Raw genomic sequence first — 20,746 nt, 5'->3', positions numbered from 1 at the left:
TCCAGAATACAAAATGGACATTTGCAAAGATCGCAAGGAAAAATGGACAATGTTAAGAAAGCAAGCAGGCACAGAGCATGCCTGCATATTGGAGCCGCAGCTCCCAGACAAGACTGAAACTGTAGGTCCATTAGCATATGGATGGCCCATCTCCGGGAACAAAGGAAGATACTTAAGTAACCGATCTGGCCCCAGACCTCGCGGCGCCAGTTCCCCAAACCGAAAGCAGAAAACAAAGTAGGCCAATGGTCACCTAGGACACGCCCAGCCATCAGGGCACCCACCCCTTTATTGGTCAAGATCAATACGAGTGATCAAGATACGGTCTAATTGATCGGGGCCAAGTTCAAGGCCCGCCCAAAAGCGCGCAAAGCCCCTTCGGGTATAAGAAGAAGGTCCCAAGAGAGAATCGCTCTCTTGGAATCGGCTCTCACAGCGGAGAGACCCGCCCACAACTGCACCAGAAGCAAGTAAGTCCAAGGTCAACGCTCGCTACCAGACGGACGACCTTAGCTGTTTCCCCTCTACCACTTAGATCCCAGCCTCAGAACCGAACAATGGCCATTGTTCCTCTGACTGAGTGGGCGCCCGAAGCTAAGTATAGGGTTTAGCAGTAGTGATAGTTTAGTCTGTAGTATTTTGTGCATGAGTAGATATTGCTGTGTATGTAAATAAATAGTATTGACTTTGAACTAACTAACTGGTGTACCGACTCTTTGATCAGTATTCGGGTTTGAACCTTGTGGCGGTATCGAAAGATACCTGCCGACTCTAGAGCAAACATAATTAAGATTAAGGAAGGCGACCATATTGACCGCCATATTCAGAGCCAACCAAAGAGAGCAACATGGCTTAGATGCCCAGCATAAGAATGTAAAGGTAACAAATTCAGTAGTTTTCCTTCCTTCAAGAAAGGTTTCTGGCCTATTAGTCTGCGTTCCTTCCAGTGATCAATTCTTCAAGGGAATAGATCCCATAGCTTTTATGTACCTCTAAACAATTGGAGACTTTTACAAACATCACTTGATGTTTAATGATTCTAATCGGATTGAAATGCCTTCAATCGGAAGAACATGTCTTCCTCACCACAATCTACACAGCCTCAAAAGGAAGCCTTTGGACACTTTGACATTATTGGACCAAAGTGCCCCATCTTGACACCTGTTGTGGGATAAGGAAAGGAAGTGTTGTAATGATCCATATCTAGGAACTGTACATGAGTCTATTCTTTCAGGATATCCTGATGAAGGCAGGCATTGAATAATTCTTACACCTCATTACCGCAGCCAAAGACCAGGACACTACTGTTTCACAGCTACTTCGGTCTCCCACTGACACAAAAATATATCAGTGACGTCCACTGACTGGACAATTTGAAGTATCTGCAAGAGCCCACAGATTTTTGAATGCTCCCAATTTAACCAAACATGGTAGCTATCATTTTACATATATAAGTAGTTGGGCTTTTTTTTTACCATATAAGATTAGAATTAGGAGCTTCTCAATTGAATTTTAAGGCCAAAAAGAGCCCAGGTGAGCAGCAGTATCGGTGCACTCGTTTGAGCTTTTACTATAAAGCCTGAACGGTAATCCGCATTGTAACCAGTGTGCTGCATGCAACAGTAGTCAGTGAATAATGAGCACTATACTTAAATCTGCTTCATTCAGGACAGTGTTGGAAGGCATAATCCTCATTCTATTTCTTAATGTTGTCACATAATATTGATCATTTATCATTCTTGATCAAGTTCAGTAAATTTGTGTTTAGCAATTAAAATTCCAATTTGAAAAACAATAGTATTAAAGCTGCATATTATTGTGGGTGTCGACATTTGGATTAATGAGTTGATATTGCAAAAAAATAGTAATATTCTGCTCTAAAATGACAAAGGATTGCTAAAGGTCCTCTGCATATTTACCGGTTAAAGAGCATTCTCTTTCAGAATTGCCTAATTTTAATTTTCCACGGCCACAGCCTCCACTATGGGTGGGACGTGAAAGCTGATTGTCACAGTGAGATGCAGGCTGGGTTTTTCTGGTCCTGTCAACGGGTGGGGAAATTTGATGGACCAGCCAAAGGTGCGTTGACTTCAGGTGGGAATTTCTGATTCCATGATGGGTAGGACTGGAAAACCGGCAGTAGTGTTTTTTGAGAGCAAGCCGGGAATGCGGTGCTCCCTTAAATGATTTTGTCAACACTGCATGAAATCGTCTTTGAATTATGTTAATGGAACTCCAGAAAATGAAAACAAATGTAGCATGGTATATGTGTTTTCAAATCACAAATGTAGCATGGTACATGTGTTTTCAAATCACTAGCAAAAATAAAGAAAATGCTAAGTGCATTCTGTTTTATTTTGTTAAATGTGATTCTTTTTATTTAACAGAGAGAAAGATATGGGCCACGCAATCAGAATAGCTGAAATTGGAGTTAGTAAGGTTAGTTATGTAATTACATTACATTATAAAACGTGAAAATAGAATGGCATTAAATTGATTGAGACTGGAGACTTGTGAATGATTTAACTAATTTCATGATAAAAACAAATACCTTGTTCTCTGTAGCAAAATGTAATAATTCCAGAACTTCCTTTTCAGTGGGTTATCAAATTGCCTACCACTTGATATATTGAATAGCATCCATGTTTAGTACATATGTATATATGGTATAATTGTCAGAATGTGAAACTTTTTAAGCCCCAAAGCAGGAGTATGTTTATTTCCTAATCTCTTAATTCCTCATCCCTACTGCATCTATTTCTCCCTTCTTAATAGCACTGTGATTATATGTCATGGACTGCAGCAGTGCAAGAAGATGGCTCACCACCACATTCTCAAGGGCAATCAGGGATGGGAAATAAATGGTGGCCTAGCTAGCGATGCCTGGATCCATTAATTTTAAAAAAATCTAAAATTGATTTTCTTGATCTGAATGATTAATGTGGGCATAGATAAGAGAGCCTTGGGAATCTCACCCGTAAATTCTTGTATTGTGTCATAATGGGGGAATGTTTTGCCACCAGTCTCCCCAGTGTTCCTTCACAGTTAGTGATGAGGTCAAAATCCTGGAACTCCCTTCCCTCCTAAGAGCTCTGTGGGTGTACCTACACAAGGACTGCAGCGGTTCAAGAGGTCAGCTCACCACCACCTTCTCAAGGGCAGTTAGGGATGGGCAATAAATTCTGGCCTAGCTATCCTCGGGACAAATAAATAAAAAAACATTTAAGATTCTTTTCACCCCCATGGGGGGTGGAGAGAGAGAGAGAGAGAGGGGTGATATAGCCTAATAGTGTTGGGAATTACAGATGTAACTTTGCATCCTCCCATTCTATTGCATTATAAAGTAATTCTTTATATTTTGCGTATGTTGACATATTGGTCTTTGGTCTGTTTTCTCTTTCTCACATCCTGGTTTCCTTTTTGTTTAGTTCCACGCTGAGGTATACTTTGACAAAGATCTAGAGGAATACATGCTGGTCGACCAGGGGAGCCAGAATGGAACTGTGGTCAATGGGAACAGAATCCTCATGGTATGATTGTTACAGGATGATTGTTACTGTAATCAGTGAGTAAGATCTTTTCCTGGCCTTCCACAACATTGGGTGCAGGAGTACGAACGTTTCTCATGCTACCAGAAAACAAGAATTAAGTTAGTTTTGTTCTGAGAAAGCTGTTCTATGCAGAACCCTAATATTGTTTTCTGTTCAGAGAGCTCTTCACTATCACTGCATTTTCATATATTTTTTACTTCATTCATGGGATGTGGGCAATTATTGCCCATTTCTAAGCTTGCTAGGGCATTTACGAGTCAACCACATTGCTGTAGATCTGGAGTCACATGGAGGCAAGACCTAAAGCACATCAGTGAACCAGATGGGGTTTTACAGCAATCGACAATAATTTCATGGTCATTATTAGACTTATAATTGCAAATTTTTATTGAATTCAAATTTCACTATCTACCGTGACAGGTTGGAACCCGGGTGTCCAGAGCATTACCCTGGTTTTTCTTTTTGGTCAGATTGGAATTCCCAAGTACATTGTTACACAATTAGAACTCTTAACTCAGTGTCTCAAAATCTCCTCAGCTAATGCTCAGAAGAGTCCTTCTCATTGTATAGATCTCTGTTCTAGTGACCACAATGACAGTAACTGGATTCAGCTTTATTGTGTGAACAGAATATTGAGTTCACTTCAGGGGATGTATTGCGGAAAATGATCTGTCTCTAATATTGTAGGTCAATAATCAAAGGCAAAGAAAAAATGCACTCATTTTCCAAAGTCAGCAGAGTCTAAAGTTCTGACTTATATGGGGCGATTTTGAGCCCACACTTAGCAATGCGTGGGATCAGGGACACGGGCTCAAAATCCCGCCAGAGTTGGGAAACTCTATTCTCGCCTGAGAGATTGTGTTTCCTGATTTTCCTCGTCCCTCGCCAGTGATATCATAAGGTTCACACCTACAAAGGGCGTGGACCTCATTTGAATAGATTTCCCTGAATTTAAATGTTATTAACGGGCCCACGCCAAATGATCACACGGCTGGTTCTGATGTTCAGAAAGGAGGGTCAAAGCGCAGAAGAGCAATAGTAATAGGGGACTCTATAGTCAGGGGCACAGATAGGCGCTTCTGTGGACATGAAAGAGATGCCAGGATGGTATGTTGCCTCCCTGGTGCCAGGGTCCAGGATGTCTCCGAACGGGTAGAGGGCATCCTGAAGGAGGAGGGCAAACAGCTGGATGTCGTTGTACATATTGGTACTAACGACATAGGCAGGAAGGGGCATGAGGTCCTGCAACAGGAGTTCAGGGATGCTAGGCAGAAAGTTAAAAGACAGGACCTCTAGGGTTGTAATCTCGGGATTACTCCCTGTGCCACGTGCCAGTGAGGCTAGAAATAGGAAGATAGAGCAGCTAAACACGTGGCTAAACAGCTGGTGTAGGAGGGAGGGTTTCTGTTATCTGGACCTCTGGGAGCTCTTCCGGGGCAGGTGTGACCTATATAAGAAGGACAGGTTGCATCTAAACTGGAGAGGCATAAATATCCTGGCCGCGGGGTTTGCTGGTGTCACACGGGAGGGTTTAAACTAGTATGGCAGGGGGGTGGGCACGGGAGCAATAGGTCAGAAGGTGAGAGCATTGAGGGAGAACTAGGGAATAGGGACAGTATGGCTCTGAGGCAGAGCAGACAGGGAGAAGTTGCTGAACACAGCGGGTCTGGTGGCCTGAAGTGCATATGTTTTATGTGCAAGAAGTATTACGGGTAAGGCAGATGAACTTAGAGCTTGGATTAGTACTTCGAACTATGATGTTGTTGCCATTACAGAGACCTGGTTGAGGAAAGGGCAGGATTGGCAGCTAAACGTTCCAGGATTTGGATGTTTCAGGCGGGATAGAGGGGGATGTAAAAGGGGTGGCGGAGTTGCGCTACTGGTTAGGGAGAATATCACAGCTGTACTACGGGAGGACACCTCCGAGGGCAGTGAGGCTATGTGGGTAGACATCAGGAATAAGAAGGGTGCAGTCACAATGTTGGGGGTTTACTACAGGCCTCCCAACAGCCAGCGGGAGATAGAGGAGCAGATAGGTAGACAGATTTTGGAAAAGAGTAAAAACAACAGGGTTGTGGTGATGGGAGACTTCAACTTCCCCAATATTGACTGGGACTCACTTAGTGCCAGGGGCTTAGACGGTGCAGAGTTTGTAAGGAGCATCCAGGAAGGCTTCTTAAAACAATATGTAGACAGTCCAACTAGGGAAGGGGCGGTACTGGACCTGGTATTGGGGAATGAGCCCGGCCAGGTGGTAGAGGTTTCAGTAGGGGAGCATTTCGGGAACAGTGACCACAATTCAGTAAGTTTTAAAGTGCTGGTGGACAAGGATAAGAGTGGTCCTAGGATGAATGTGCTAAATTGGGGGAAGGCTAATTATAACAATATTAGGCAGGAACTGAAGAACCTAGATTGGGGGCGGATGTTTGAGGGCAAATCAACATCTGACATGTGGGAGGCTTTCAAGTGGCAGTTGAAAGGAATTCAGGACCGGCATGTTCCTGTGAGGAAGAAGGATAAATACGGCAATTTTCGGGAACCTTGGATAACGAGAGATATTGTAGGCCTCGTCAAAAAGAAAAAGGAGGCATTTGTCAGGGGTAAAAGGCTGGGAACAGATGAAACCTGTGTGGAATATAAGGAAAGTAGGAAGGAACTTAAGCAAGGAGTCAGGAGGGCTAGAAGGGGCCACGAAAAGTCATTGGCAAATAGGGTTAAGGAAAATCCCAAGGCTTTTTACACGTACATAAAAAGCAAGAGGGTAGCCAGGGAAAGGGTTGGCCCACTGAAGGATAGGCAAGGGAATCTATGTGTGGAGCCAGAGGAAATGGTCGAGGTACTAAATTAATACTTTGCATCAGTATTCACCAAAGAGAAGGAATTGTTAGATGTTGAGTCTGGAGAAGGGTGTGTAGATAGCCTGGGTCACATTGAGATCCAAAAAGTCGAGGTGTTGGGCGTCTTAAAAAATATTAAGGTAGATAAGTCCCCAGGGCCTGATGGGATCTACCCCAGACTACTGAAGGAGGCTGGAGAGGAAATTGCGGAGGCCTTGACAGAAATCTTTGGATCCTCACTGTCTTCAGGTGATGTCCTGGAGGACTGGAGATTAGATAACGTTGTTCCTCTGTTTAAGAAGGGTAGCAAGGATAATCCAGGGAACTACAGGCCGGTGAGCCTTACTTCAGTGGTAGGGAAATTACTGGAGAGAATTCTTCGAGACAGGATCTACTCCCATTTGGAAGCAAATGGACGTATTAGTGAGAGACAGCATGGTTTTGTGAAGGGGAGGTCGTGTCTCACTAACTTGATAGAGTTTTTCGAGTAGGTCACAAAGATGATTGATGCAGGTAGGGCAGTGGATGTTGTCTATATGGACTTCAGTAAGGCCTTTGACAAGGTCCCTATGGTAGACTAGTACAAAAGGTGAAGTCACACGGGATCAGGGGTGAGCTGGCAAGGTGGATACAGAACTGGCTAGGTTATAGAAGGCAGAGAGTAGCAATGGAAGGATGCTTTTCTAATTGGAGGGCTGTGACCAGTGGTGTTCCGCTGGGACCTTTGCTGTTTGTAGTATATATAAATGATTTGGAGGAAAATGTAACTGGTCTGATTACTAAGTTTGCAGATGACACAAAGGTGGAATTGCGGATAGCGATGAGGACTGTCAGAGGATACAGCAGGATTTAGATTATTTGGAGACTTGGGCGGAGAGATGGCAGATGGAGTTTCATCCGGACAAATGTGAGGTCATGCATTTTGGAAGGTCTAATGCAGGCAGGGAATATACAGTGAATGGTAGGACCCTCAAGAGTATTGATAAGTCAGAGAGATCTAGGAGTCCAGGTCCCCAGGTCACTGAAAGGGGCAACACACGTGGAGAAGGTAGTCAAGAAGGCATACGGCATGCTTGCCTTCATTGGACGGGGCATTGAGTATACGAATTGGCAAGTCATGTTGCAGCTGTATAGAACCTTAATTAGGCCACACTTGGAGTAGTGTTCAATTCTGGTCGCCACACTACTAGAAGGATGTGGAGGCTTTAGAGAGGGTGCAGAAGAGATTTACCAGAATGTTGCCTGGTATGGAGGGCATTAGTTATGAGGAGCGGTTGAATAAACTCGGTTTGTTCTCACTGGAACGACGGAGGTTGAGGGGCGATCTGATAGAGGTCTACAAAATTATGAGGGGCATAGACAGAGTGGATAGTCAGAGGCTTTTCCCCAGGGTAGAGGGGTCAATTACTAGGGGGCATAGGTTTAAGGTGAGAGGGGCAAGGTTTAGAGTAGATGTACGAGGCAAGCTTTTTACGCAGAGGGTAGTGGGTGTCTGGAACTCGCTACTGGAGGAGGTGGTGGAAGCAGGGACGATAGTGACATTTAAGGGGCATCCTGACAAATACATGAATAGGATAGGAATAGAGGGATACGGACCCAGGAAGTGTAGAAGATTGTAGTTTAGTCGGGCAGCATGGTCGGCACGGGCTTGGAGGACCGAAGGGCCTGTTCCTGTGCTGTACATTTCTTTGTTCTTTGTTCTTTGATCCCCTCACTAAATATTCAACAGGTTTGGCCGAACAAGAATGGAGGTTAATGTGCCTGGGCAGTGCCCTGGCACAGTGGGAGCCCATGGGGATTGGGGCATTCATAGATGTGTGGAGGGGAGAAAGCAGGCAATGGGGAGGGGGGGGTTGAATGCTGATGATGATTGTCGGGGGGGGTGGGGGGGGGCGGGTATATGAGAAGGAATGCCAGCAATAATTGTCAGGGGTGGGGGAGAGCCCCCTGATACCTCCGTGATGGGGCTGGGGCCGTTATACTGCAGATTGGGGTGTCCTTAAAGATGATGCCCTGATATCTGTGGAGCCAGTTGCCAGCCCTATCAGAACCCCCCGGCTAGAGTGTTGAAACCACAACCACTCTTTTTTTCTCTCATAGGCTCAGGATCTGGAGAGAAAACCGGTCTGTGCAGCTGGAGAGTTACACACCAGTTTTCAGTCTGAGCCTGACACTTTGCCAAATTCTGGAAAGATTCCACCCCGTGGGGTTGACCTGGGAATTCTTAACTTCCTTGAAGCTGCACAACCACAGATTCTAATATTACTGAATAACATCAGTCATGCGCTATGGTTCTCCAAGTCTTGGGAAGCTGATGCTTCATCAAGTTAAACCTACCACTGTTTCAATGTTTGTTGACCCTGAGTGTACAGAATGGCATCAGTAGGTAAGGTTATTCTGGGGCTGTTTAGCACAGGGCTAAATCGCTGGCTTTGAAAGCAGACCAAGGCAGGCCAGCAGCACGGTTCGATTCCCGTAACAGCCTCCCCGAATAGGCACTGGAATGTGGCGACTAGGGGCTTTTCACAGTAACTTCATTTGAAGCCTACTTGTGACAATAAGCGATTTTCATTTCATTTCATTTCAAGATATGTGATAAAAATGTGATGTGGTAGACTCCGACATTGCTCACTCGGTGAAGGGATGTTGCGTTGAGGCCAGTACAACACAAAAACACTTAATTTAACTAACATTTAGATCTTTGGAAATATTTCTTGATTTTAGCCTGTAAATTAATGCAATGATTGCAGGAGAATAGTTTGCTGCTAAGTGCCTTGTTTGATCATACAAAAACGCACATGTCATCGCTTGGTTTATTTCTGGTCTGTGGAAATTATTCAAAAGTACACCATTTTCAATTAAATCTGCATTTAGTAGTATCTGTTTAATTCAAGTACTCTAAATCTCCACTTCTGTGATGTTTTAATTGCAACAAAAAAAATTAATATCTGCTTAGCCATTAATTTAATGTTTGTAATTTTTTTCAGCCAAAAAATAAATGTGATCCTCATAGGTTGGAGCATGGTGATGAAGTGAAATTTGGGGAGACAGTACTGTCTTTCCATATCCATCCAGGAACTGATACGTGCAATGGCTGTGAACCAGGCCAGGTTAAAGCACACATGCGCCTCAATAAAAAAGAAGTATTCACAGGTATTTAAATATGGTTTAAAAAAAAATACTTCTGTTATAGCACTATATATCTACTCTTGTTCTAAAACTAATGAATCATAAATAGTAATACACAATGAAGCCCTGATTCCATTCTGTAATGTTATCCATGTTTGCCTGTCAACTGAACTGGCAGAAATGAATGTTTCAGGTTGCATTAACTCTTCAAGTCAGATTTATCTTAAGCTGTCTTCTACTGTATATGTTTTAAAAATGAAACATGCAATTGGACAGTAAGGTAGAAATGAACAACTTTTCTGGTCCTCTGCTGGTATGATCAGTTGTAGCTGGAGGATACATGCTGAATGCTCAAGTACAGATAATGACATGTCACACGTTTAAAGTGACATGGACATACTGCTCAGACTAATGGTTCATATCATCTCAATACTTCTCTGTTAATACTTGTTGTGCAAAATTCATCATAAAAGTCTGTATTTACCTGTAATACCCTTTGTACCTGTAAATGGTATTGCAATTGGAATTTAAATTGTTAAAAAAAAACTTGTCGCATAACCGCTACAAAACTCTTCTGGCACTGTATTTTTGTCCTGAGAGTTAAAATGTGTTTAATCGTGCAGTTGCACAACAAAACCAGTGGGTGGTAGTCCAAGAATGTGCTTCCTTTTAGTAGCAGAATCTCAAGGTGAGGAGGAATAATGCCAATAAATTATAAATACACTAAGCTATTGGCACCAGGCCCGTACCTCAGACATCCTCTGCCAACTTCCTGAAGAATCTCTAAACCTAAGTCTCAACAGAGAAGCAGCAAATATTCAAGGTGAACAGTTGAGAAACCTGAATGATGGCAAAGTATATCCTTGGTTGTACTTTCTAGCTCCTGCAATGTCTTCATATGACCATCTCATTGGTTGTGAAAATGTAAATCCTGCTGTTGAACTAAAGGCTTGCCGCCCCAGTGGATAATTTGCCATACTGCCTTACCACGGTTTGGACAGAATTGTTCTGGCTTTTGTTTTTGATCCTTATGCAGCCAGTTGCGTTTTCCTTGAAACTTCTGCATTTGAAAAATTACCTGAAGCATGTGGAGAAATATGACAAAGTAGATTGTAGCATTTTGATGTTTTTATGGTATTGTTTTATTCTTTAAAGTTAACTTCCCAATACCAAGGTTTCTCTAGCTACAGGTCATGGTTAATATATTTCCCTAGTGCATTATCCTACCTGTGATGTGAGTTATTATCTGATTTGATTCACAAATAATTTAGTTGCAATGTCTTCCCTTGTTTGCATTATAAAAGTAGTCAAAAAGGAGGAAGGAAGACACCGTGTAAATTTGTCTACTTTTTGATTTTCTATCCAAACTGCTAGATGGTGAAATTCTGAATGGTGCAAAGCAAAATTATTTATGGTACTAGTTAAAATGATATTTCCTGTAGTTGAAGGTGGCATGTAGATCAAGGGGGCATGGATACAAAACCATATGAAAGAGATTTTGAGCAAAGCATAGGAGAAGCTTGTATGCGGAGTTATGAAGCTGTGCAATTCACTTCAGTGGTTAACAGTTGCGCTAAAAACAGTCAACGTTTAAGTGTAGTTTGGTAAAAGTATTTGCAGTGCAGAAACTGGCCATTTAGCCCAACTGTCCATGCAATATTTATGCTCCATGCAAGCCTCCTCTCACCCCATTCTCTATCTTACCCCATCAACATATCCTTCTATTCCTTTCCTCCACATGCTTATCTAGTTTCCATTTAAATGCAGTTCAGCTCAACTATATATTGTCTTTGTTGGCATTCTCTCTGCTGTTTGCCAAAATGATTTGGCCAAATGCCTAGTTTCCATGTTGCAACGTTCAAGTTTACCTCTGCCACTGAAGGTGGACGGAAGTAATATTTTTGCCCCATTTGTTTGTATGGCTCAAACACTAATGGATAGATTTCACCAAATCTTGGTACACATAGGGTATGGCCCAAGGTAAAGCTCATTCATTTTGGGGGAAGATGTAGATCCAGATCTTGGATTTTTTTAAGGGATCCCTTAACATTGGGAGGTAGGACAAAATTGACTTTTCTTTTAGAATGATGTTTATTGTTTTATTTTGAATGTTGTTGAATTTTTCACAATGTTGTGGACTGTCTCTGCGGCTGTGATGGAATTTGTCACAGCTGTCAACATTTGAGCAGTGTTTTCTGAGCAAGTTTCTGGATGTCGATTGACCTGAAGCCACCTCAGTGAGAGTCTGCTGAGTGCCTGCTTCGTACTTGTTCCTGATTATAACAGCTTTAGTGCAGAATCTATTGCTTTTGTCATCTTGTCGTATTCCAATCAGTTGTGTTGCTTATTAAATTGCTACTTTTTTTTGGTTTTCATCCGCAGTTCCGGTGCTGAGTAAACAGGACAAAGATAAATTACGACGTCAAGAGTTAAAACAGATTCAGGTCAAGTATGGATTGCAGGTGCGTTTTTGCTAAGTTGTTCCCATCGTCTCTTTGTAAAACTTTGCAGTCACATAATGACTTTCTGGCAAAATAATGTATTGGAAAGTGCCTTTAAAATGAGAGATCTCGACTTAAAAGAAACTGTATCCATTCATGGGGTGGGGGTGTTGCTGGCTAGGCCAACATTTATTGGTCATCTTTAATGCCTTTAAGAAAGTGATGGTGAGCTGCATTCTTGTACTGCTGCAGTCTGTGTGCTGTTACAAAGGGAGATCCAAGACTTTGACCTCGTGCTAGTGAAGGAACGGCAATATACTTCCAGGTGGTGCGTTCCCATGCATCTGCTGCCCTTGTCTTTCTAGGTGTTCAAGGTCGCAGTTTGGAAGGTGCCATCGAAGGAGCCTTTGCGAGTTGCTGCAGTGCATCTTGTGGATGGTACACACTGCTACTGTGTATCGGTAGTTGAGAGAGTGAATGTTTAAGGTGGTGGGTGAAGTGCCAATCAATCGGGCTAGACGTTGTTGAGATCTTTGAATGTTGTTGGAGCCGCACCCATCCAGACAAGTGTAGAGTATTTTGTCACATTCCTGACTTGTGCTTTGCAGATGGTGGACAGGTTTTGGGGAGTCAGGATCTGTGTATATCTTGCTTCTGCACAGCTCCGAAGAAAGTATTCTGATTTTTGTCTTTCTTGAATCCGGTGGATGACCTCACACTTGTTCCATATCTAAGTCCAGCTGTCAGTTTGCCCCACTCACTTAATCTGTCTTTGCCCCTTTGTAGCTTCCAGCTGCCATTTATTGTGCTTAATTCACGTTCTTCCTTGCCCTTCCTGATCTTCCTATCCTTTCCACCCTTTTGTTAACGTCATGTCAATTACATTATTCAGGTTTCTTAACATCATGTCAATTACATTAAGATTAAAAGAAACACGTGATTGTTTTTCAGCACATAACCGGGAGATCCTGAGTTTAAATTTCAATGGTGCCTTTGGCTGTTCATTCAATGTAATGGTTTTAAATTGGGGGAGACGGTGGCATACTGGTAATATCACTCGATAATAATGCAGAGACCCAGGCTAATATTCTAGGGACATAGGTTCAGATCCCAGCACGATAGCTGGTGGGATATAACTTAATAGAGGTTGTCTTGTGGCAGAGTGGGTATCACGCCTGTCTCTGAGCCAGAAGCTCCAGGTTCAACTTCCACTCTGGGAATTAATGGTCAAGGAAGGGACTTTCATAATGTGGTCATCCAGGTAGAGTATCGACCTGAAAATCCTACCAAAACACAGCAATAGCAGGCAGTAAGAGCAGGAGAGATTCCTGGTCAGCCATGTGATTACTGATATGTGATGGAAAGAAAGTTGGAGCTTCTACCATCACTATCCAATCCATAGCTCTAGGCTGCAATATGCGTATAAAAAGTGCATGTTTCCACAACAACTTGGACTCACAGAGATTTGCAACACATCATCCCCACAAGATATATATAAATACGGGATAGCTGGGACACTGGATTGTGTGGGACGAGGTCTGTGTGACTGAACAAGTCAATGAACTCTCAAGGAAAAAAAGCTCTGTCTTGGAGTATAGTGTTCAATTCAGTTCAATTCTGGTCGCCACACTACCAGAAGGATGTGGAGGCTTTAGAGAGGGTGCAGAAGAGATTTACCAGAATGTTGCCTGGTATGGAGGGCATAAGCTATGAGGAGCGATTGAATAAACTCGGTTTGTTTTCACTGGAACGAAGGAGGTTGAGGGGCGACCTGATAGAGGTATACAAAATTATGAGGGGCATAGACAGAGTGGATAGTCAGAGGCTTTTCCCCAGGGTAGAGGGGTCAATTACTAGGGGGCATAGGTTTAAGGTGAGAGGGGCAAGGTTTAGAGTAGATGTACGAGGCAAGTTTTTTACGCAGAGGGTAGTGGGTACCTGGAACTCGCTACCGGAGGAGGTAGTGGAAGCAGGGACGATAGGGACATTTAAGGGGCATCTTGACAAATATATGAATAGGATGGGAATAGAAGGATACGGACCTAGGAAGTGTAGAAGATTGTAGTTTAGTCGGGCAGTATGGTCGGCACGGGCTTGGAGGGCCGAAGGGCCTGTTCCTGTGCTGTACATTTCTTTGTTCTTTGTCTTTGTTGGTTCCAGCTTGACCAATTAGCCTGGCTCGTATTAACACCTCTGCCCTCATCTTTACCAACTGCCTATCACCTTCTACCATCCTCTCTGTCTATCATCTCTTGCTCATCTGCCTTCCCGTCTAAACTCCTCTTGCATTCTTTGGCCTCTCCCATTGTTTCAGTTATCTCCTTGGCTACTATCCTGCAAAGTCTGATTAATGCCCTTGGTTTGGACTTCCTGGGACACCAAGAATTTTTATAAAATAAACCCTATGAAGTAAATCAAAACTGATCCAGCAGTTCACAATTCACATTAGTGTAAAAGACATTGATTATCTCAGTTTAGTTCTCTAAAATATACTGAGTATTTATAGGTAACTACACAAATAGAGAATCTTTCTGAAATGTTATAGTGTTCATTTTCAAACTTCGTAAAACTGCCATTTATTTAGAATAGCGCATATGAAGGAGAAGAAATATTGAAAAACTCCATGTACAAGGATCGAGCTGCAAAACGCAGACAGGTGGTTGGAAGTGATGGCATCTACAGAAGAGATGATGCTCCAGCTTCAGTCAATACGTAAGTACATAAATGTGCTCAATTAGGAATCTACATTGGAAATTGATGGAATTTTCAGAAATTTCCAAGTAAGTACATGTTCATTTGTATCAGAGAATGCAAGTTGCCTACCAAGAATGATCTTTTCCATTTCTTAGAAAGACCAATCTTCAGATAGAATATTGTCATAATGCTGTAGGATAAAAAGTTACTTAAGGTTATTATCCATTTAAGAGGTTCACACTCTTTTATTTGGTCACGTGGCCTTTCACCATTGTGTCAATTGTCAGGCATTGTTCTAGATTGCACTGTTTTCTGTTTGCAAGTGGCAGCAAAACGAGAGCACTGTAACAACTACTGAATACGCAATTCAGCAGCTTTACGGCATACACCTGAAACAGAAGTGAGTTGATTAGAAAGCAGATATATGTTTGGATTTCATAGTAATGGGCTTGAAAGTTGCAACTATAAAGAAGGTTTGGATAGGCTAGGGTTGTTTTCCTTAGAACAGAGGAGATTGAGGGGTGACCAAATTGAAGTGTACGAAATTATGAGGGGCATAGACAGGGTAGACCAGTTTTGCCTAGCTGTGTTTTTCAAACTTTTTTGCCCTGGACAAATTTTTACCAGCCGGCCAACTTTCACGACCCACGTTTCCTGAACCTTGCGACTGACCTTTTTGCTTACCTTTATTGTGATAGGTGAACCTGCTTGATCCTCACGATCTCACTTGCTTTGTCATTCAATGTTACATTTCTGCTAAGGGCTTCAGCTGATTTAAGTTCTCGCTGCATCCTTTGAAAAAAATCAAGCGGTTTGTCCTTGAACCTGCCATGCTGTCTTCAAATGCTTTTGAAATTTTGAGGGTTTAATCTTCTCTCTCTCCATCAGATTCAGTTGTGAGATCCTGGCCTGTTTGTGTCTCTGTCCCCCTCTTCCTTATTACAAACTGATCCATCTTCAGTTCTTCACACGTTTCTGTTGCTTGCTTGCTGGCAACTACAAAATGGAGGAATCTCTCCTCCAGGATTTTGCGCCCAAAGCACAGATCACATGGCATCAGTGTAAGTGCCGGGTACGTGACCTGGTCTCTTTCACCACTTCTGGTGCAAAGACTGTTGTTTTCAATAAGAAATTTAGTCCTGTGACAGCACGCTGACGTCAGGAGGAGGCTGTATTGGATCAGCGCACTGACATTAGGACGAGACAGTACAGGGATTCCACACTAACGTGACTAGGTGGCATTCTGTCCTGCTGGGCACCGGGACACTGCACTGCCAGATCTGCCTCAGGGGCATGCATGTGGACGGCATTCTTTTTTTAAAACATCACATGGTGTCCCATGAGTTTTATTTTTATTTGGGAAGACTGATAACTTATAATATACCATTACAGTGACACGTTTGCAGAAGTTTCAAACATTCACACAGATTTCATATGCTGGTCCTTAAATTCCACTTGCCCTGTCCCAGAGGATAACCACAGATTGCTGCTGGTACCTTCTTCTTGGATCTCAGTTTGAAGAACAAACAAATTGCTGCATTCCCTGTATATGTAGCTATCACATAATTCCTCCTCCCTTTGATGGTGTAGGCATTGAAGTACTTCGGGAAGCCAGTGAACTGGTGCTGACTGCCAGCATCATGACTCGTCATTCTTAACCCTCACAAACTTCACTCGGCTGCTCTCCGTGTCCTTCACAGGCCCCGAGCTCCAAAAGTCCCCCGCCAGAAGTACCGCCCCCGCCTCCTCCTATTGGCCAGCGGAATAATTAGACTTCGGAAGTAGCGTTAGGAAAGCTAATCATCCATTGGATAATTGGGTGCCAACCGGATGGAGCAAGGCAAAATGCTGCGGCTGCTGGCAGACTCGGCCGGCATTCTCAGCCTAAAAGCCGGTCGAGGCTGTTGAGTGCTTCTCTTGCGATCGGGAGCGCCACGACTGATCGATCGTGACCCTCCTGCCACCCGGTCACGACCCTGGGTTTGAAAAACCCTGCCGTAGCTGAGTGGGCAATTACCAGAGGGCATAGGTTTAAGGTGATTGGTTGAAGGATTAGAGAGCACATGATAAACATTTTCACCCAGACCAGTGCCTCTGCAAGGACATTGGTCTTGGCTTGTTGAGGTGCAGCCCATTTGGCTTGTACAGATCCCACCTTTCCTAGAAGTGGTTCCAATGCCACAGGAGTCTAAAACCCTCATTCCTGCACCATAGAATTCCCCTTTACTATTGCGTTCCCAATCTTCTGGCTGTACTCCTCAGAGGAACCATCACCCTCGCCAAACTGGAATCGAATACCAATTGGAGAATAAAATGCACTCTGGGAACTCCTACACCACCTGCCCGGTCCTCCTTTATTGCCTGGTGGTCAATCAAGGCCATTCTGGCCAGACACCCTTAAGCTGCAAGTAGAAACATGTTTCTGTAGAAACATGCTATCCACTGCACTGCAGTGATTCAAGCTGCAAAACCTGGAGCTCAAGCTCCCACGCTGATGGCATTTCCTGTGAATGATGGTCCAGAACATGAGAGAATGAGGATGGCTATCAAAGGCCGATCTCTTCATTTGTTGACAGTGAGATTTAGCCAAATCTAGCTGATGGATCAATAGAAACAGAAACCATCTCATCATAGTAAGAAAATAACTTGCATTTATCTAGCAGCTTTCACACCCTTAGGATGTTTTAAAGTGTAGTCATTGTTGTAATGTAGAGAAATATGCAAGCAAGTGTCCAACAAACAGCAATGAAATGATGAACAGAGAATCGGTTTTAGCAATGATGTTCAAAGAGTAACTGGCTGGAAATTATTTTTTTAAATCGTGCGTAAAAAAATTTTTTGATGTCTATCTGCTTCCATTTTTCTTGGGTATTTCACAGTCCCGTGACTTAATATGAGTAAACTTTGTGAACTGATGGAATGCATTTGTAGATGTACAGTCAGTGTTGCAGTTGTAATAGGACACCAAACAAGCAGAATATTTTGTCCAGGATAATATTGAGGCAAGGGCTGATTATTCCATCACACTTCTTCTTTGAGATTTGCAAAAGGTGGAGTCTTTGAAAGATCAGAAAGAAGACATTTATCAGAGAGTGCCCAACCTCTGCCCTGTTCTTGTACCCTCATTGTTGACCCAGTTATCTTTTGGCAGATGCGACACTTAAGGTGTCGAAGGTGGTGGAACCAGCCATTGGGGTGCTGTTCAGGTCCACAGGAGTTAGTTTTTTACCATTTGTCAGTCCAAACCTTGATGTCTAGGCCCTCCATTATCTGGAGCACAGTGGTTAGCACTGCTGGCTCACAGAGCCAGGACCCAGGTTCAATTCTGGCCTTGAGTGACTGTGTGGGGTTTGCACATTCTCCCCAAGTCTGTGTGGGTTTCCTCCCACAGTCCAAAGATGTGCAAGTTAGGTGGGATCACAGAGATAGGGTGGTGGAGTGGGCCAAGGAAGGGTGCTCTTTTGGGGAATAGGTGCAGACTCGATGGGCCGAATGGCCTCCTTCTGCACTGTAGGTATTCTATGGTTCTGATAGAGCCAAACACCATGGAATTGTCAGTCAACACATGAGAACAGGAAGTTGAAGCAGTTTAAAAATGGATGGGTTGAGGATGCTGTCTTTAGCTTAATGTTCTGGGTCAGCATGATTGGCCTTGGCAACTTTCTACATGCCAAGCATGACTCTAGTCACTAGAGCTTTGATGGGGCTCTTAGGTGCTAGATACATGCTTTATATCAAGAGTCGCCACTCTCATCTGTGGCATTTCTCTATTAGGAAGTTCTGTAGCTTAATATTGCTAGCAGCTCTATACATTATGTCTGTACTTACCTGTTTTGACATGTTCAAATTTATATTTGAGTTGCTGTCTAAAGATAAAATAGAAACCACCAAAGCAGTAATATTGCATTTAGCCTTTTGTGATTTGTTGATTTTAGGGAAATCTGTGACAGCAACAAAGGGCGAAAGATGTTGGAGAAGATGGGCTGGAAGAAAGGAGAAGGACTTGGCAAAGAGAGTTGTGGAATTAAAGAGCCTGTAAGTTGTCCCTGCCTTTTTACAAAAAAACTATTAGAAATAACTTCTATGGATCAAGAAAATAGGTGGGATGCAAATGGAGACTAACCAAGGTAGAATTTGATTTATAATTTCAAATATACCTATAATAATTTGTTCTTTAATTGAAACTTGATTGGAAATAGCTGGGTTTTTTAAAACTCCTATGCAAATTGTGAATGTCCTTTTATTGCCAAATATGCTTTAAAATCAACTTGCATCCTTTCTTACCCAAATACTGTGAATTTTGTGTTTAACACCGATTTAAGCACTGCCTAGAACAATCTATTTACCAAATCAGGGGCCATTGCAAGCTCCCTTTGATTGTTCAGCAGGACAAACATACCTGTGGTGATACAAACTAGGAAAATTCCATGTTCTGCACTTTTAGAAGATCTGAAGTGATTGGCACTAGTGCCCCTTGAACAGGTGGGAGAGAAAATACACCAATCGGCGTTCTTTACTTGAATGATCAAAGCTACATGCACATCAGGTGACCGCATCCACTGTCTAGACTTGCTAATGAAATTGGTTGTAGGGCTGCTTGCACCTTTGCAACAGAGAGAAAGCTGCGGTGGGTGTAAGATAAAGCTCCAAAATACATAGCGACAAACATTTCAGAATTGCGGTCTAGTGCAAAACCTTTTGAGGGCAGTCAACATGTAAAAAGCCAGCCTCTTGGCAAACATTCATCCTTTTTTTAAAAAATGCCAATATTTTACAGCTTTTCAAAGGTAATTGGAATAAATGTATTGAATACTATTGTGCCAATTATTATTTTGTATCCATTTCTCAGATTCAAATTCAACTTCATCAGTCACAAGCTGGCTTGGGAGCTACTGCACCACTTTCCATTGAAGACGTGCAAATGTCCAGATCTAAAAAACAGAAGAATTGGGCCAAAGCTAGAGAGAGATTTTCTGAAACTTTTCAACAAACAAGTGAAAAGGCAGCAGAAGTAATATGGGTTAAAGGTGAATGTGTAAAGGAGCAGACTAAAGACTCTGCCACAGGCTGACTTGTAAATAGATGTTCTGTCACCTGGTGTTTCATTTTATGTATTAATTAATATTCTGAAGGATTAAGTTTTTTTTATTTGTAAAATAAAAAGCAAATATGTATATTCAGTTTTTGTTTTTAAACTGGATCCTTTAGCTTCTAACATTACAGGCATCTTATAAAAATATCCAGTCTGCTTTGCTTTACACTCTTCCCATAATTGAGGGAGAAATTATTTGACTTCTGCGAATAATTTCAAGTCAGCAAAATCTCGTCAGATAACATTTTCTTGGACTTCCGGTGGCGGCCATGGAGTGGTCGCACATTTATGTGGCTCCCACTCAATGTGGATTTTGTTGGTCCTTCCCCGCCCGTATGGGGGGATTAAAAAAAAAAAAAAAATTTAAAATAATTTTTATTAAAGGTTTTCATAAAATATGAATAACAAAATGAGAAAGAAAAAAGAACCCAACAGGGTTAAGTACAAAACACAATCTAAAAAAGCAACTCCCCAAACCCCTCCTCCCCTGTACCTAAATAATAAATTAACATTAACACCCCGACTTAATACAACAGGTGTATACACCCCCTCAGACCCTTCCAGTGTAAGTAACATAAACAAAAATAAAGTAAACACCCCCCCCCCCCCCGAGCTGCTGCTGCCATTGACCAATGTCTAGCGTTCTGCCAGAAAGTCTAAGAACGGTTGCCACCGCCTAAAGAACCCTTGTACCGACCCTCTCAAGGCGAATTTCACCCTCTCCAATTTAATGAACCCTGCCATATCGCTGATCCAGGATTCCACGCTTGGGGGCCTCGTATCTTTCCACTGAAGGAGAATCCTTCGCCGGGCTACCAGGGACGCAAAGGCCAGAATTCCGGCCTCTTTCGCCTCCTGCACTCCCGGCTCCTCTGCCACCCTAAATATTGCGAGCCCCCAGCCCGGTTTGACCCTGGATCCTACCACCCTCGACACCGTCCTCGCTACGCCCTTCCAAAATTCCTCCAGCGCTGGGCATGCCCAGAACATATAGGTGTGATT

General features: G+C 42.9%; 1 protein-coding gene across 4 annotated transcripts in view; it reads left to right on the top strand.

Moving 5' to 3' along the window:
* The window catches only part of LOC140429254 (angiogenic factor with G patch and FHA domains 1-like), an 89,680-nt gene extending 69,848 nt beyond the window's left edge, over positions 1-19,832 (top strand). For all 4 annotated transcript variants that reach the window (XM_072516027.1, XM_072516028.1, XM_072516029.1 and 1 more), the window contains 7 exons: positions 2,388-2,439; positions 3,429-3,530; positions 9,376-9,541; positions 11,900-11,979; positions 14,543-14,670; positions 18,588-18,687; positions 19,502-19,832. In XM_072516027.1, the coding sequence (XP_072372128.1) occupies positions 2,388-2,439; positions 3,429-3,530; positions 9,376-9,541; positions 11,900-11,979; positions 14,543-14,670; positions 18,588-18,687; positions 19,502-19,723 (850 nt within the window). In that variant the 3' untranslated portion in view covers positions 19,724-19,832. The remainder of the gene's footprint in view (positions 1-2,387; positions 2,440-3,428; positions 3,531-9,375; positions 9,542-11,899; positions 11,980-14,542; positions 14,671-18,587; positions 18,688-19,501) is intronic.
* Positions 19,833-20,746: the final 914 nt, after the last annotated feature.

Source organism: Scyliorhinus torazame, chromosome 9, assembly GCF_047496885.1.
Source record: "Scyliorhinus torazame isolate Kashiwa2021f chromosome 9, sScyTor2.1, whole genome shotgun sequence".
NCBI lineage: Eukaryota > Metazoa > Chordata > Chondrichthyes > Carcharhiniformes > Scyliorhinidae > Scyliorhinus > Scyliorhinus torazame.
Note: the sequence above shows the minus strand (reverse complement) of the source record. Positions and strands in the feature narration are given on the sequence as shown.